Here is a 15,990-nt window from a genome sequence, read left to right as displayed (position 1 = left end):
GTTCCCTGGACAGAGGGATTGATTGCAAATGCGCAGATTTAGTGGGTGATATGCCGCTAATTCATCGAGTAGTCCCATTGAAATCTATGAACCTAAGTTCTGTGGTTTCAGTAGGCCTGTTCCGAGAATGACTAACACCGAATATCGTCAATTAACTCTGTGCATTTGGCTTTTCAGCAAAATGCAGCTTGATTTGAACACCTATTTGCATCAAACTAATTTACTGAAAAATTGATAAAATACAAGCAGAGTGATTTTAGGTTTTAACCTCTGATTAATCAGCTAATGAGTTGCCCTTCATAACTTTATGTCAGCTTTGTTATATCGTTTTGAACTGCCATGCTCATGTAAAGTTAAGCTGCCCTGATATAAGAGACCCATCTATCTGTCTGTCTGTCCATCTCGCACACACATAAAAAGTTTGAAAATAGGATACATGGATTTACCAATCCTTAAGCTTTTTCATTTGTGTGTGATGCTGTTTCTCTTTGGCCAGAGTGCCTTTTCTTTTTAATTATCTAGGTCAGTGGTAGCCAAAATTGTGGCTGTTGCTAGACAACAACTCCCATCATCCCTGACCATAAGCCATGCTGGCTGGGGCTGATGGAAATTGGAGTCCAAGAAAATCTGGAGGGTACTATCTGATCTAGGTATTTGCCAGATTCTAGGGTTTTCATTTCTCCAAAGTTTCCAGGAGAATGAAATGTCTGAATAAATATACATTATTGGAGGAAGGTGGTGGCCTGCCCACATTCAGGGCTGTTAATACAGACAATGAAAATTCTTGTGTTCATTTGTATATGTTTAATAAAAACGTAAACATCAGCAATAATGAAAATGTATACCAGGAAATCTCCTGTTTCTCAAGCATTAAACAAAAGAGTGAAGTAGAAATATTTATTTGTGTGCAAGTGTTAACTATATAGTGTCTTTTCCGTTATCAATCAGCATATATAGGGCGGTATATAAATTCAATAAATAATAATAATATTTCTTCACCTGCGACTTCATTTTTCAGAGTTGGTTGTGGTCCACAGCCCATGCTCCCACACACATATATGGAAATCAGTTCCCTTGAAATTTGTATAACTTGCCTTCAAATCCCGAATGTAATTCTGGGAAGTCACTGCAATCCAATCTCTGCAGTCCCTGGCCTTTAACCACTGCTCCAAAGAATCAGAGCATTGAAAACAGTCTTCAGGATGTGTGACAAACAGGATTAATGTTTACTCAATAAGCTGAATGGAACGTTTAGAACGGCCAATTGTGGGTTATTAGGCTGCGTAATTTTCCATTGGTTCACAAAATACAAGTGGTAAATATTTATTTGTAACTATTGCAAATAAATTACACAAGTTACGAGTCCATAAAATGTTTTTCTAACTCCTTTTCCCACATGCAAGTCACTTTGGCACATCAGTAGCCGAGAGCTGGGAACCTCATATTCTTCCAGTTTATGGAAACCTCCCTGCCTGGTTGCCTAGAGATAATTCATACCTGGTACGGGAATGTAGGTGAGTGGCTGTTTACAGGCCAGAGGCGGTTCTTTACAATTCTGATCCCAACTGCAACTGATGACGCTCAGCCGCCCTCAGGGTTACTTCCTCCCAGGACCTGTTAAGCCACAACTCCTCTGTAATGATCTGCCAATTTTTTAACTGCAAATTTCAGTTCAAGACAATGAATGACTTCTGTGACCAGAGGCGAAAAAGTAGTGCTCAAGCGAACCAAACTGAAAAGGAGCTAGTGGTATTAAAAGAACAGTCGTGGTATTCTGTCTCCAGGTTGAACCCCCCCCCCGCCCCCCCCCCATTGGTAGTATGTTAAAAGTTCCTACAGGGAAAATGTTGTGAACGGACATTGAAACACCCTGAGGGAAAAGGTTGAATTGATAAACCAGTGTTCCTATTAAGGTAAATCTGCTTTCCCCCCCCCTTCCCCCTTTTTGTTCCATTATCTCTTAGGTGGGCTGTATCAAACAGAGAAATGCTTATGGCACAGAACAGCTCTTTAGAATTTAAGCTACACAGATTATATTTTATTAGTTTATTAATGGGCGGAACTACAAACCAGAGAGAAGCACTGCAATACGCTAAAAACTTTCAGCCATTTGCTCTAAACCATCAGAAAGGTAAGCTGCATTAAATGCACCCGAGTTCATATTTGTAGGCTAAGAATGGTGATTGTACTGAATTTACGATGTGCACTTCTTATTTTCATATATTTTGATTATCCTTTTTGGGGGTTTTATCTACTAGCTATAGGCACACTTGTCCATCCCTTCAAAAAGGCAAAAATGAGATACAAAAAGCCCTTCCTCAACAGTCTGTATTGTTTGTAACATCCTCCCACTGAAATATTTCCGAGGGTCCAAAGAGCTGCTTTAAGCAAGCCAAGAACTGCTGGGAATGTCCCCCTGCTCCCCGTTTGCAATACCACAAGTTTATTTTTGGAACTCTCTTCTGTTTTGTAATCATTTTTCCATGCAACATGACAGAAAGGTGCTGATCAAGAAACATAAGTACAAACGACACTTTGGCGCATGGATGTTAAGTGGTTGTTCAGATCCCAACCCGGGGGCTCACATTCTTGTGATGTTCTTTTGTATAAACTTGATCACCGACACCGGGGTGTTCAGGCTTAAAAATATGAAAATAATCTTGAAATCCATTTTACAAGCACACATGGGTAGGCGAACTAAGGCCCGGGGAGCGGATCCAGCCCAATCGCCTTCTCAATCCAGCCCAGGAATCTGCGTGTTTTTACATGAGTAGAATGTGTGCTTTTATTTCAAATGCATCTCTGGGTTATTTGTGGGCCATTGGAATTCATTCATCCCCCCCAAAAAAAAATATAGTCTGGCCCCCCACAAGGTCTGAGGGATAGTGGACCCGCACCCTGCTGAAAAAGTTTGCTTACCCCTGTAAAGGCACAGAACCAGAACCCTTACAAATCAATGGCTTCATTCAAATGCCATGATAAACTACGGTTGGTTATTTACGGTTGTAAATCATGTGGCTTCCTTTCTGAATTGCCAGTTATTATGTTTTCATTCATATATTCCTTCCCTCTCTGTATGTATCTTCAGGTTGTGCATATGTGCTAAGCATACGTTTATTTTTCCTCGACATATATATAAATAATGGAATACATGAACTACAGCTCCTCTGACTTTCCACAGATATTCAAGTTTTGATGGGAAGTTTAGTGTACCTGAGGCAAGGAATCGAAAATTCTCCGTACGTCCATTTGTTGGATGCAAATCAGTGGGCGGACATCTGCGACATCTTTACAAGGGATGCCTGTGCTCTGCTGGGACTCTCGGTTGAATCGCCTCTTAGCGTTAGGTATGGCTGCTTTCATGCTAGACATATTTTAAAGATTTGGCTATCTAAACCTCACCTAGTTGTTGGCATCTTAGGAATACAGATTTGTCTAAAGTCCTTCCATGGAGATAGAACTGGAAATATACTTAAACATAATGTGGCGTCTGGAAATGGTTTGTTCCAGCAGTGATTCACAGTGTGGTGCACTTTTCTTTCAGACAGACTGCAGCGCTGAATACAGAGATTCCTTCCACGTACCGTATTTTTCCATGTATAAGACCCCCCCATGTATAAGACACTGCCTATTTTGGGGGACTCAAATTTAAGAAAATGACGGGAGATGGCACAGAGTTGTTGAGCTTTTTATGGCGGGGATTACCCAGGGGTGCCGAGCTGTTTTTAGGGGGGATTGCTGAAAATTGCTCACCTGCACGCATCACAAAATCCGCCTCTCGTTTGTCTCCTCACTGGCAGAAGCTGCCAGTCTCACACCAAATTGCCGCAGTGCCAGCCAATGAACACCTGCCATCGATGCAGCAACCAATAACCCGCACAATAGCTGTGGGCGCAACCAATCAAACTTCCACCCTATGCACTACCCATGTCTAAGACGTCCCCCATTTTTAGCATAATTTTTAAAGAAAAAACACCTTGTCTTATACACAGAAAAGTACACTGCTTCCTTCAATGCTACATTCCTTCTCCTTTTATTAGATTAAGAATGCAAATCCTCTTCTACAAATCAACGGCTGTAAATCTATATGTAGCCTTGGGGAAGCCAATATCCCCCCTTGTCCCCCCTATCTCCAGTGTTGGAAAAGGGAATGGTGATGGCTGGTCTACCTTACGGGGTTATTGTAAGGTTTGCTGAAATTATAGAATCATAGGATTGTGGAGTTGAAAGGGACCCTGAGGGTCATCCAGTCCAACCCCCTGCAGTGCCGGGATAATGGCTGAAGCTTCCACAACAGATGGCCATACAACCGCTGCTTTAAAACCTCCAAGGTGAAGGTTAAAAACCTATAAGTAAATGCTATAGGTCAGGGGATGGTGGCAGCAGTCACGAAATTAAAAGACGCCTGCTTCTTGGAAGAAAAGCAATGACAAACTTAGACAGCATCTTAAAAAGCAGAGACATCACCTTGCCAACAAAGGTCTGTATAGTCAAAGCTATGGTTTTCCCAGTAGTGATGTATGGAAGTGAGAGCTGGACCATAAAGAAGGTTGATCTCCGAAGAACTGACGCTTTTGAATTATGGTGCTGGAGGAGACTCTTGAAAGTCCCATGGACTACAAGAAGATCAAACCTCTCCATTCTTAAGGAAATCAGCCCTGAGTGCTCACTGGAAGGACAGATCCTGAAGCTGAGGCTCCAAGACTTTGGCCACCTCATGAGAAGAGAAGACTCCCTGGAAAAGACCCTGATGTTGGGAAAGATGGAGGGCACAAGGAGAAGGGGACGGCAGAGGACGAGATGGTTGGACAGTGTTCTCGAAGCTACCAGCATGAGTTTGACCAAACTATGGGAGGCAGTGGAAGACAGGAGAGCCTGGCTCGCTCTGGTCCAGGGGGTCACAAAGAGTCGGACATGACTAAACGACTAAACAACAACAACATAGGTCGGGGTGGCCAACTTCCAAGAGACTGCAATCTACTCACAGAATTAAAAACTAGCAGTGATCTACCTCCGTTTTATTGGGGGTCATGTCAAAGTTAATGAGTTTTTTTAGGGAGGGGGGAAGCCCCGTTTTCTTGGGGTTCAGGTCATAGTTGTTGAGCTTTTAAATTATTCTGGGGTCAAAGAGAAACAGCAACTACTCACCGAAGATTGGGGGAAAAACAGCCTCGGTTTGAAAACTCCGTCTTCCGTTCTCCAACAACCAAAACCTCAAAGGGATTGACCAGTAGATTGCAGTCGACCTGTTGAACATCCCTGCTATAGGTAAAGCCACTTTGAGAGTTTAGAAGGGGAAATGGTACATAATTGTTAATACGAAGAGTTGTGGGAGTAAGCCCAGTTTAACTCTACTTCTGAGTGGATATGCCTGGGATTACTCTGTAAAGCTCTCTTGGGCTCAGAGAAGTACTTTTGTGGTTCCTTCGTTGCTGACTATAGTTAAGCTGCCCTGATAGCTTGACTGAATGGGAAGGCCATAAAATACACAAATAAACCAAATGAAGCAATACTTAAAGGTTGTTTGTAGAGTCTTCACTTTTTTCCTGAACAAAAATTATATTTTACTAAACAAGTACTGTGTAGAGAGATCAGTACAGCATACCCCAAAATAAGAACCAGCACCACCAGGGGGAGTTGTTTCATTTCGCGTGGAAAAAAATCAGCACTTTTAGAAGTTCATTTTGTCAGTTCAGGAGGAAAACGGCAGCAAGATACATGGGCCAGTGATGCCTTTTAATGCTAAGCATGTCAAATTAACAGAAATAGTATTGGGGTCCAATGTCCCCATCATGCTCGGAGTTAATTGCTGGACTAAATGAAAACAAGTTGCGACATGTGCTTTTCCAGTGGTTTCTAACCAATGCTATTCTCTGTCTTTCATATACTTCTGGACTATTTCAAAGGCCAGTTGATGGCTTGAGAGGGCTGCCGGCAATCTATATACCGTATTTTTTGCACCATAACACTAACTTTTTCCCTCCTAGAAAGTAAGGGGAAATGTCTGCGTGTTATGGAGGAAATGCCTACGGGTGGCATGCCTACAGATTTTCCTCCTCTAAAAACTACGTGCGTGTTATGGTCGGGTGCGTGTTATAGAGCGAAAAATACAGTAGATCTGCCTTCACCAGTACTCTTTGTCTAGAAGTGCAAGTTTTTGTGATGCCCAAATAGTCAGCTTATGCAAAGTGTGCTGGAAACCATTGTCACAGAAGTGAATTCCGTGACGTTTTCTGACCCCATCCTTGGCATCTGCATATACCATGCACTCTCTTTGAGGTTATTGGCACTAAAAAGTTGCCCATGTTTCTACATATGTGAACTATTGTATATACATAGTTCATGTGTCTAGATTCAGGTAGGTAGCCGTGTTGGTCTGACGCAGTCGAAATAAATTTTAAAATGTAAAAAATTGTCCAGTAGCACCTTAGAGACCAACAAAGTTTGTTCTGGGTATAAGCTTTCGTGTGCATGCACGAAATTTGTGTGGATGTGTATCTGAAGAAGTGTGGATGCACACGAAAGCTTATACCCAGAACAAACTTAGTTGGTCTCTAAGGTGTTACTGCACATTTTTTTAAAAAAATATATAGTTCATGTGTGTAAATAAGGCACATGTGCTAGGCTTTGACATTTTATTCTTCAAAACATGAACCTTTCCCCCCCCCTACTTTTGAAATAGAAACGTGAAAGTATTCCTTTTTAAGTCAATGTTTGACATTAAAATATTGTTCTGTCCCCAGCTTTTCAGCAGGTTGTGTCGCCTTGCCAGCTCTAATTAATATAAAAGCTGTGATTGAACAGAGACAGTGCACTGGGGTTTGGAATCAGAAAGATGAACTACCGGTGAGTAGCTTTGTGTACCCAGTGTCATCCAATTATTGCAACAACTTTGCTCACCGACGAAAGCAAGCTAAGCATTTCTTTCATTATGCAGTGTGGTGATGTTAATTTACTTATAATGAATGTTTTGAGCTCCTGGGAGTAGCTTGCTGATTAATAAATAATAATAATAAAGTATTCCTGTGATGGGACGGGGGTTGCGCTGTGGGTTAAACCACAGAGCCCAGGACTTGCTGATCAGAAGATCGGTGGTTCACATCCCCGCGATGGGTAAGCTCCCGTTGCTTGGTCCCTGCTCCTGCCAACCTAGCAGTTCGAAAGCACATCAAAGTGCAAGTAGATAAATAGGTAAATCTGGCGGGAAGGTAAATGGTGTTTCCGTGCGCTGCTCTGGTTCGCCAGAAGTGGCTTAGTCATGCTGGCCACATGACCCGGAAGCTGTACGCCGGCTCCCTCGGCCAGTAAAGCGAGATGAGTGCCGCAACCCCAGAGTCGGCCACGACTGGACCTAATGGTCAGGGGTCCCTTTACCTTTACCTATTCCTGTGATAAGAAGTTTTTCTAATTTGTTTCTAACAGTGTGACGGAGTCCTTGTAATTTATGTATTCATATCGTGAAATTTATATACCGCTTGATTGTTAAAAAAACACCCCCCAAAAAAGCCCCCAACCCTCAAAAGTGGAACTCTCCGCTACTGCCATGCATCTATGACATTCATGGCCAAACTTGGCCCTCTAGCTGTTTTGGGACTACAATTCCCATCATCCCCTGCCCACTGGTCCTGTTAGCTAGGGATGATGGGAGTTGTAGTCCCAAAACAGCTGGAGGGCCAAGTTTGGCCATCACGGATTATGATGAAGAACTCTTTTTATACTACTGTGAGACTTCCCTCCAATACTTTATTGGGATTTTAATTGTGGCAGGGCAACATAGAACAGCTATGGATATTTCCCAGTGAAGATATTCATAGGTAGCAAGTGTAAGCCATTGATATAAATGAAATTAGAAAAGCTGGTGTGGATTTTAATCTGTTTTAGTTTTTAAAGTATTGTATTTTTCCACCTTGATTTTTCTTGTTTTTATCCACTTTTGAGGTTTCTTTCTTTCTTTTTGCGGTCAACCAGTATATGAATTTTATCGAGTAAACTAGGCGGTGACAATGTTTTGCTTTCGTACAGATTGAAGTGGACCTTGGAAAAAAGTGTTGGTATCATTCAATATTTGCCTGCCCCATCCTTCGTCAGCAAACAACAGACAATAACCCACCTATGAAGTTGGTTTGCGGTCATATTATATCGAGAGATGCTCTAAATAAAATGTTTAATGGCAGCAAGTAAGTACAGTTCTTACTTATTTGAGACTGAATATGCAGTTTGGGAGATGAAGTATGGAATGGGCAATATCTGGTTTTCAACTTCACAATATATAACCAGCTAAACATTGCAATACAGTGGTACCTCGGGTTACATATGCTTCAGGTTACAGATGCTTCAGGTTACAGACTCCGTTAACCCAGAAATAGTACCTTGGGTTAAGAACTTTGCTTCAGGATGAGAACAGAAATTGTGCTCTGGCGGCACGGCGGCAGCAGGAGGCCCCATTAGCTAAAGTGGTGCTTCAGGTTAAGAACAGTTCCAGGTTAAGAACGGACCTCTGGAATGAATTACAGTGGTACCTCTGGTTACGTACTTTATTCGTTCCAGAGGTCTGTTCTTAACCTGAAGCACCACTTTAGCTAATGGGGCCTCCCGCTGCCGCCGTGCCGCCGGAGCACGATTTCTGTTCTCATCCTGAAGCAAAGTTCTTAACCCAAGGTACTATTTCTGGGTTAGCGGAGTCTGTAACCTGAAGCGTATGTAACCCGAGGTACCACTGTATACCGACATATCAAGATGTCTGAAATCAGAATGGAACTATGTAGAGGGGGACATGGAGTATAACAAAAATTAAATTTGCTACTGAACTTTCATATTCATAATTGCAAGATGGTTGGAAGCAAGTTTTACCTCTCGCATCTATATAAGGCTACTGTGATGGGATGATGAGCTGCTTGTGCGTAAAATCGTAGTCCCTCAGAGTTTGTGCAAATCCACAAACCTCTGTCTGTGACAGAGCTCCTCAGACATGTCTGCTCTAGTCACTTGCAGATTCCGACAGTGGTTGCTTTCGGAAGCGTTTCCAGCATAAAAGCTCCTTAACGGAAACACGTCTTCTGGACTCTCGGCGTGACAGCTTCCGGCGAGGAATGGGTCTCCCTATGGGAGCTTCAGACACCTCCCCACTGTTCTCGCTGGACGTGTCCCTGAGCCCTCCCTCTTGCTCGCTTTCCCTCAGAGATCCACCTCTCACCCTGCTAGTTGCTGCCTTAGCTGCTGCGTCTCTCTCAGCCTCCATGAGACTTTCCTCCAGAGACCCGCCTCTCCCCCTGCTGGTCCCTGCTTCAGCTGCTGAGTCCCTCCCAGCCTCCGTGAACCCTTTCCCCACCTGTTCCTCCGATGGCAGTTCCCTGACAGCTACGTTGCCTGATTTTTGTAGACCATGGAGACCTTAGATATTGGATAGATTGAGGAAGATGTCCACCCACCATCTGTGCGGCAGTTGTGAGCAAAGCAAATTCCACGCCAGGGACAAATACCACAACAGGGATATTCAAACCTTACATGCAACTGCGCTTGGGATGCTGCGTACATTTCTGGATGCCTCAGCCTCAAAAAGGCTATTCTAGAGCTAGGAGGTTCGGAAAAGGGCAACCAAAGTTATCAAAGGGCAACACCCCAACGAGGAAAGGTTACAACATTTGGAGGTTTTTAAAGTTGAGAATAAAGCGGGGCATTATAGAAATGTGTAAGACTATGCAGGGAAATTGACTCCCACAAGAAGTAACAATGCTTGGACCCTCGTACCTACGGGACCGCCTCTCCTGATATGCCCCATGGAGGACCTTAAGGTCCATAAATAGCAACACCCTAGAGGTCCCGGGCCCTAAGGAAGTTATAGATTAGCCTCAACCAGAGCCAGGGCCTTTTCAACACTGGCTCCGTCCTGGTGGAATGCTCTGTCTCATGAGACCAGGGCCCTGCAGGATCTGATCTCTTTCCGCAGGGCTTGTAAGACAGAGTTGTTCCGCCCAGCCTTTGGCTTGGAGTCAATTTGATTCCCTCCCCCTCTTTCTTTTCCCCCCCTTTCTCCTCCCATGATGAGGCTGCATTTTAATGTTTTAATGTTGTACAGTAGTGCCTCGCAAGACGAAAAGAATCCGTTCTGTGATTCTCTTCGTCTAGCAGTTTTTTCGTCTTGCGAAGCAAGCCCATTGAAGGATTAGCGGATTAGCGCTATTAGTGGCTTTTAGCGGCTTATCTGCTGATCGGATCAGCTGATAAGCGGCTTAGCGGCTTAGAAAAGGGGGGGAGGAGAAAAAAAACCCAGCAGGAACTCGCAAGACATTGTCGTCTTGCGAAGCAAGCCCATAGGAAATTCGTTTTGCAAAGCACCTCCAAAACGGAAAACTCTTTCGTCTAGCGAGTTTTCCGTCTTGCGAGGCATTCGTCTTGCGGGGCACCACTGTATTTTAATCCCATTTTTTAAGTTGTGTTTCAGTCAACTTGCTTTTATTATTGGTTGTTAGCCGCCCTGAGCCCGGCCTTGGCTGGGGAGGGCGGGGTATAAATAAAATTTATTATTATTAAAGAGAGGAATAGACAAATTCATGACGATCATGTTTTGTCTCCATTGTCAGCCGCAGAATGCCTCTGAACACCAGGTGCTGGGAGTTACTGAATGTTGCATTTAGGTTCTTTTTGTGAATTTCCCGCGGGCAATCAGTTGGCTATTGTGACGACAGGATACTGAAGTTGGCGGCCCTTTAGCCTGAACCAGCAGGACTCTTCTCTGCTCTTACGTTCTGCAACAAATTAACGTTTTCTTTGTTTTCAGATTAAAATGTCCCTATTGTCCCATGGAACAGAGTCCTGGAGATGCCAAACAGATATTTTTCTGAGGACACAATTCGCTATGTAGTTTTATCTGTGTGTTTTGGAAGACGGAAGCAGACAAAGGCTCCATTTTACGCTGTACAGGCCGAAGAGGACTCCTGTGTTTTGTATAAGCCTCATGCTCCAGAAATTTTTGCCACATTTAGTGCAGACATACAGATTGGAAAAAAATCTGCAGAAGTAATATCTGTTATAGGGCTTCTACTCTTAACCTTGGTCTCCATATCCGATCAAGATACGACACCAGCAGTTGTCATTCAATGCAGGTTTTTGTACTTAATTGTATGGTGACTTCTCTTTTTAAAAGCAGACACCAACCACAAGCATCATATAGGCCTAATATTTGCCCTGCTTTTATCACCCTGTTAGATGAACGTCGCCATAAGGAATGTGTGGGGGAAAGTTTTTATTTCCTTAGCGTGTAAATAATTCAAAGAGAACTTTGGAAAAAGGTTTGATAAATTGAATAGTGGTTATAGACATACCTGTATTTCTGTTCTTACTGGTTTATCCCAACCCAAAGCTGTGATATTTTTTTGTTGAGCGTTTTTCCCCCCCTTTCAGCTTTTAAACAGAACTCCAAATGAATGTGCTTATATATATATATAAACTACATGAATATATAACAGAGTTCAAAACCATTTCTGATTTAGAAATCACTTCTGATTTCCTGACAGAGCTCTTTGTGTAGCTGCGAGTGTTCAATAAATGTAACTCTGGACTGGAAAGAAGCCTTTGTCAATGGATACTTGCTCTCCAGCTTTTTTTAGTCTTATAACCTAAGCTTTGTACTTAACGTCCATGTCATGTTGCTGTACAGTTTACTAGACATGATAAGCTACATTATTTATAAAGTTATCAGAACCAAATAAACTGTTGACAATGTTCATAGTTGAGACAGGGGAAAAGAACATCTTCCAGTAATCGTAAATAACTCTGTGGCCTGTTGATCACAGGATTGGGCCTCCATCTTATTAGTAACTAATTTGTCTTCTGCGGTAAAGAGCATTGTGCTTGTGACTGTGCCCTGACAGCTAATATTACTTTTCTTCTTAAATTCGTTATGACAGAAGGTAAATCTAGGCGAGGCACTTGACTTAGTTTGACTTTCATCCCTAGAGAATCCTCAGAATTGTAGTCTGGGAGGGGATGAATGTCTAATGTTTGGAGTATTGTTGCCGGCTTACATTGCTTTGAATTCTCCTGGGAAAGCTACACTCGATTAACTAATACATGTTTCTACAGATACAGATTATATCCGAAGTGAATATGCGCTTCTAAGCTTGATGCACACTGTGACAAATTTCTTGTGCGCATTTGTTACATTGTCCTGCGATAGGACAAAGGAGCTACCTTACAATAGATGAAATAATAGATTTATTTGTTGTGTGGCTTAAAAGCAGGCCTGGCCCACCCGTTAGTCAAGGTGAGCCCTTTGCCTCGGGTCCTAGATGGGGAGAGGCAGTGGAACAGTGCTCTGCAACCCATCCATCACTGCTTCCACCCACCTGCAAAGCTGTCTGGCAGGCTGACCACAGCTGCCGCTACTACCATTGGCAAGCCAGTTGCCAACTCTGGCCCCGTGGCTGATACCTAGGGCATCCAGCAGAGCTCTGCCACTTTGCCAATATTTAACAGTGGGGCTATTAGGGTTGCCTATGCTTTGATGCGAGGAAGCGGGTCCTGAAAGCGAGTCCTTTGTGGGTGAGGTAACCCCAGAGAACACCTGCTTCAAGTGTCAGAATTATTACGGTAAAATTTCAGGCAGAATCGCTGCCGCAAAAGCAGTAGCGTTTGCAGGTGATCTCCAGGGCCCACTCCAAGGAAGGGCCTTCTGTTCCTTGGAGGAAGGCATGGGCAAGGTGACCCCAAAGGGAATTAGGAGTCCCCATATGAAATACTAAGTAGGAGGTGGAGGCAGAGAAGGCTGGTATATGAAGAGGTGGCAGTATTATCTGCTTTGCTTGGGCAGCACAATGCTTTGTGCTGGATCCGTTTCAAAGCACCAAACTTTGGTTGGCTACTAAGATACGAGAAATGCACTACACAGAAGAATGTTGAAAAAGATTTTTCATGTGCTTTTGGCTTTTGGCCCTAGCAAAGGGTCAATACCATTGCAGATACATTAAGGCAAGCTGATTTTACTCACGCAGAAAAACCAGAGGAAGGAAAAGATGCCACCGCGTTACCTTTTAATAAGCGACTTCTTTCCATATTGCACTCCTAAGGGAAACTGATGACGATAACGACAGCGGTAATATTTTCTGTGCAGGTTTATAGTCTCAGTGAAATGGCTTTTAACATGGAAGGGAATTGCATATTTGTGGACCTCAGCATACTAAATGCATATGTGTACTCAAAGTGATGTAAACTTTGAAAACGGCAGCGTACGGTCTATCCAAGTTGAATTGTGTAATGCGAGAATATCTGTGGACCTACACACATGTGTAGGGCCCATCAATTTCAGTGGGATTTGGGTGTACCTAAGTTGTTGGGCTTACAGCCAACAATGTCTGCTTCATCCTCCCCTCCCCAAAGCCCCTGTTGGTTGCCTGCCATATACATAAGACTATAACGACTGACGTCTTCATACCAAAATGTAATGACTGACATGATTTTAGTGCACCCCAGGTGATGGTGAGGTTTGCTCTCCCTCAAATCAGCAAAGAGCATGGGTTGTGTGAGAAGCTATTGATCTATGTGATTGCAATAGCTCTTTGCCATTTCTTAAGCTGGTCCATCTTGCCCAGTATTGGGATCGACTGGAATAGAAAAAATAGTTTTGGCAGAACGCTCATTTTTATGACTGAGATTCTTCCTGTAAAGGATAGTTTAAGTCTGGCCCAACTATCCAAATTTCTTTCCATCTCCTCCCAGGTTCTTACATAATTATCACAAAATAGGTTAATATTCTTTGAAGTTAGCCAGACGACCAAGTATTTTGCTTTTTGGCAGATTTTCAAACCAAACATTTTTTCCCAGTTCTTCTTTTTCTTGGTTTGATATCTTCTTAACCAGTAGTCTTGTTTTTATTTTATTTAATTTGAATCCAGCTACTTCAATGTGATTGCTTCCATACGTTTCTAATAATTCATGGAAACTCATGAATGAGATGTTTTGGGTTTCCTGCATAGCGCACGCAAATAACCCCTCGTCTACTTGCTCTGTTGTATCCAGTACACATTTTTCTTCTTTCAAGATTAGCAAATGGCTTCACTTTCGGCGATTTTGAAAATGAGACTCTATAATAGCATCTTGTTAACTGTAGGAGAAGCAGAAGTGGCCACAACCACAACCCTGGCTGGTTTGTGAGAGCTGAATTTCAGGGCACCATAGTGTAGTTTCTACACCTTTAATTTTGCCAGCCCAGCCCACCCCCCAAATATTCCCAAGAATAGTAGCCATTACACATAAAGGTTTTATTTTGCAAAAATTTCCTCCTTACTCTGAGGGAGAGCAAAGCCTGAGGGCGTTCATTAGAACTGAAAGCATATAGAGCAACATGGAGCTGGTATGTTCAAGAAAGCGATCGTGAAAACGATGCAAATGGACATGTTAAATGTGTGCAACATGTTCCAGTGAATTGTTGCGTGCTTTTCTAGACACTGTATCACAGATAAAATTCTTTTCTGTGTTCAGCATGGATAACTGAGACTCTATTACGGCAGCTCCCTGCTTATCGTGAGAAAGATGTAAAGCATACCCAAATGAATGCATGGGGGTGAGAAATGGGTAGAGCCTTCTAGGCTTAACTATATTTACAGATGATGTATATTGTTACACTGTTACTGGTAATGAGTAAAAAAAAATGTTTGCTAAATTGGGTTTGTTTGATTTCATTGTTTGCACCATATTTTGTATGAAACAAACGCGTTTCCAACCTTGCAGTGTATTTCCCCAACTGCTTTAAGGCCTTTTATGCGACCATGGTGGAGTCTACACACATATAAAAAATGTTATGAAAATGCTTTTTTAAAAAAAGTGTTCTTAAAAATACATTGAATTTTCCATAAGGCTCACCATCGCCATCTAGTGTCACATTGTATATTGCACTTAAAACACACTTAACACATTTTATTTGCAGCTATATAGCTGAGTCTCCTGTGTGGTTGGGGGAATGGCCCCTAAAATCATGTCCCGTTGCCTAATTTATATGTTAGGATTGCATGCCACATACAGTGACCTTGGTTTTAGCCATAACTAAGACACTGAGATCCAGCGTTGAGGGCCCTTTGGCGGTTCCCTCATTGCGAGAAGCGAGGTTACAGGGAACCAGACAGAGGGCCTTCTCGGTAGTGCCCCCGCCCTGTGGAACGCCCTCCCATCAGATGTCAAGGAAATAAGCAGCTATCCTATTTTTAAAAGACATCTGAAGGCAGCCCTGTTTAGCGAAGTTTTTAATATTTAATGCTGTATTGTTTTTAACACTCGATTGGGAGCCGCCCAGAGTGGCTGGGGGAACTCAGCCAGATGGGCAGGGTATAAATAAATTATTATTATTATTATTATTATTATTATTATTATTATTATTATTACCCGAAGATGAAACTAGCATTGCTGGTGGGGGAGAGGAGGCGCAAAGGAAGGTTGAGGCAATCTGATTTTGATAAGGCCTGCTGAAATCAATGACAGTTCCTGACTGGAAAGCTTAAAGCCTGCCGCTGCTACATGGGAGACGGCTTTTAAAAAAGGAGCTGGAGTCCTAGATCTAAAAAAAAAAAGTATAGACTTGTGCACACTGGCCAGCATCCGTTTTGACATGAAATATTCGTTTTGGGCTTCTCAGAAGTACCGTATTTTTTGCTCTATAAGACTCACTTTTCCCCACTTAAAAAGTAAGGGGAAATGTGTGTGCATCTTATGGAGCGAATGCAGGCTGCGCAGCTATCCCAGAAGCCAGAACAGCGAGAGGGATCGCTGCTTTCACTGCGCAGCAATCCCTCTTGTTCTGGCTTCTGAGATTCAGAATATTTTTTTTCTTGTTTTCCTCCTCCAAAAACTAGGTGCGTCTTATCTTATAGAGCGAAAAATACGGTATGTACAGGCAAGAAACGGGCAGGGGAGGGGGAGTCTTGGCCGGCAATGGTGCTCACCTGAGTTGCCGGAACAGCCCTCTGATTGCAGAAAACCACCCCCACTGCATAGACCTAAAGA

At 42.9% G+C, this 15,990-nt stretch overlaps 1 protein-coding gene across 2 annotated transcripts in view; it reads left to right on the top strand.

Annotated features, from left to right (window-relative positions):
- Positions 1-14,656, top strand: part of RMND5A (required for meiotic nuclear division 5 homolog A) — a 29,272-nt gene extending 14,616 nt beyond the window's left edge. For both annotated transcript variants that reach the window (XM_081166539.1, XM_081166540.1), the window contains exons 5-9: positions 1,965-2,131; positions 3,182-3,347; positions 6,744-6,846; positions 8,023-8,177; positions 10,778-14,656. In XM_081166539.1, coding sequence (XP_081022665.1) covers positions 1,965-2,131; positions 3,182-3,347; positions 6,744-6,846; positions 8,023-8,177; positions 10,778-10,841 — 655 coding nt within the window. In that variant the 3' untranslated portion in view covers positions 10,842-14,656. The remainder of the gene's footprint in view (positions 1-1,964; positions 2,132-3,181; positions 3,348-6,743; positions 6,847-8,022; positions 8,178-10,777) is intronic.
- The last annotated feature ends 1,334 nt before the right edge of the window (positions 14,657-15,990 follow it).

The sequence above is a fragment of the Podarcis bocagei genome (genome assembly GCF_964188305.1).
Source record: "Podarcis bocagei genome assembly, chromosome: 13".
Classification (NCBI taxonomy): domain Eukaryota; kingdom Metazoa; phylum Chordata; class Lepidosauria; order Squamata; family Lacertidae; genus Podarcis; species Podarcis bocagei.
Note: the sequence above shows the minus strand (reverse complement) of the source record. Positions and strands in the feature narration are given on the sequence as shown.